This window comes from Penaeus monodon, chromosome 33, assembly GCF_015228065.2.
Source record: "Penaeus monodon isolate SGIC_2016 chromosome 33, NSTDA_Pmon_1, whole genome shotgun sequence".
Taxonomy (NCBI): domain Eukaryota; kingdom Metazoa; phylum Arthropoda; class Malacostraca; order Decapoda; family Penaeidae; genus Penaeus; species Penaeus monodon.
Window position 1 is genome coordinate 32,871,177 of NC_051418.1, and position 285 is coordinate 32,871,461.

General features: G+C 47.4%; 1 protein-coding gene across 1 annotated transcript in view; it reads left to right on the forward strand.

The window, feature by feature from the left end:
* Nucleotides 1-5: 5 nt before the first annotated feature.
* Nucleotides 6-285, forward strand: part of LOC119594341 — a gene marked incomplete at its 5' end in the record, with an annotated part of 13,464 nt that continues 13,184 nt past the window's right edge. Inside the window, one exon of the mRNA XM_037943399.1 lies at nt 6-104. Within this exon, the coding sequence (XP_037799327.1) occupies nt 6-104 (99 nt within the window). The remainder of the gene's footprint in view (nt 105-285) is intronic.

A 285-nucleotide genomic window follows, 5' to 3' on the forward strand; every position in this document is an offset into this window, starting at 1 on the left:
GGCTATTTGCCGCAGCAGTCGTGGCGGGGGCAGAGCTGATGCAGGAAACAGCGAGAGATATTTACAACGAACACTTTCCACCTCTCCAGCCTAACTGTTCTCAGGTGAGTGGTGACTTGTCTGTGATAGATTCGGGAGTGATTAGTGAGTGATTAGGTACCTGAGTGGTGATTGGTGTCTGATTAGGGATTTATTGGTGACTGATTAGGGACTGATTGGTGAATGATTAGGGACTGAGTGGTGGCTGATTGGTGACTGATTAGGGACTTATTGGTGAATGATTCT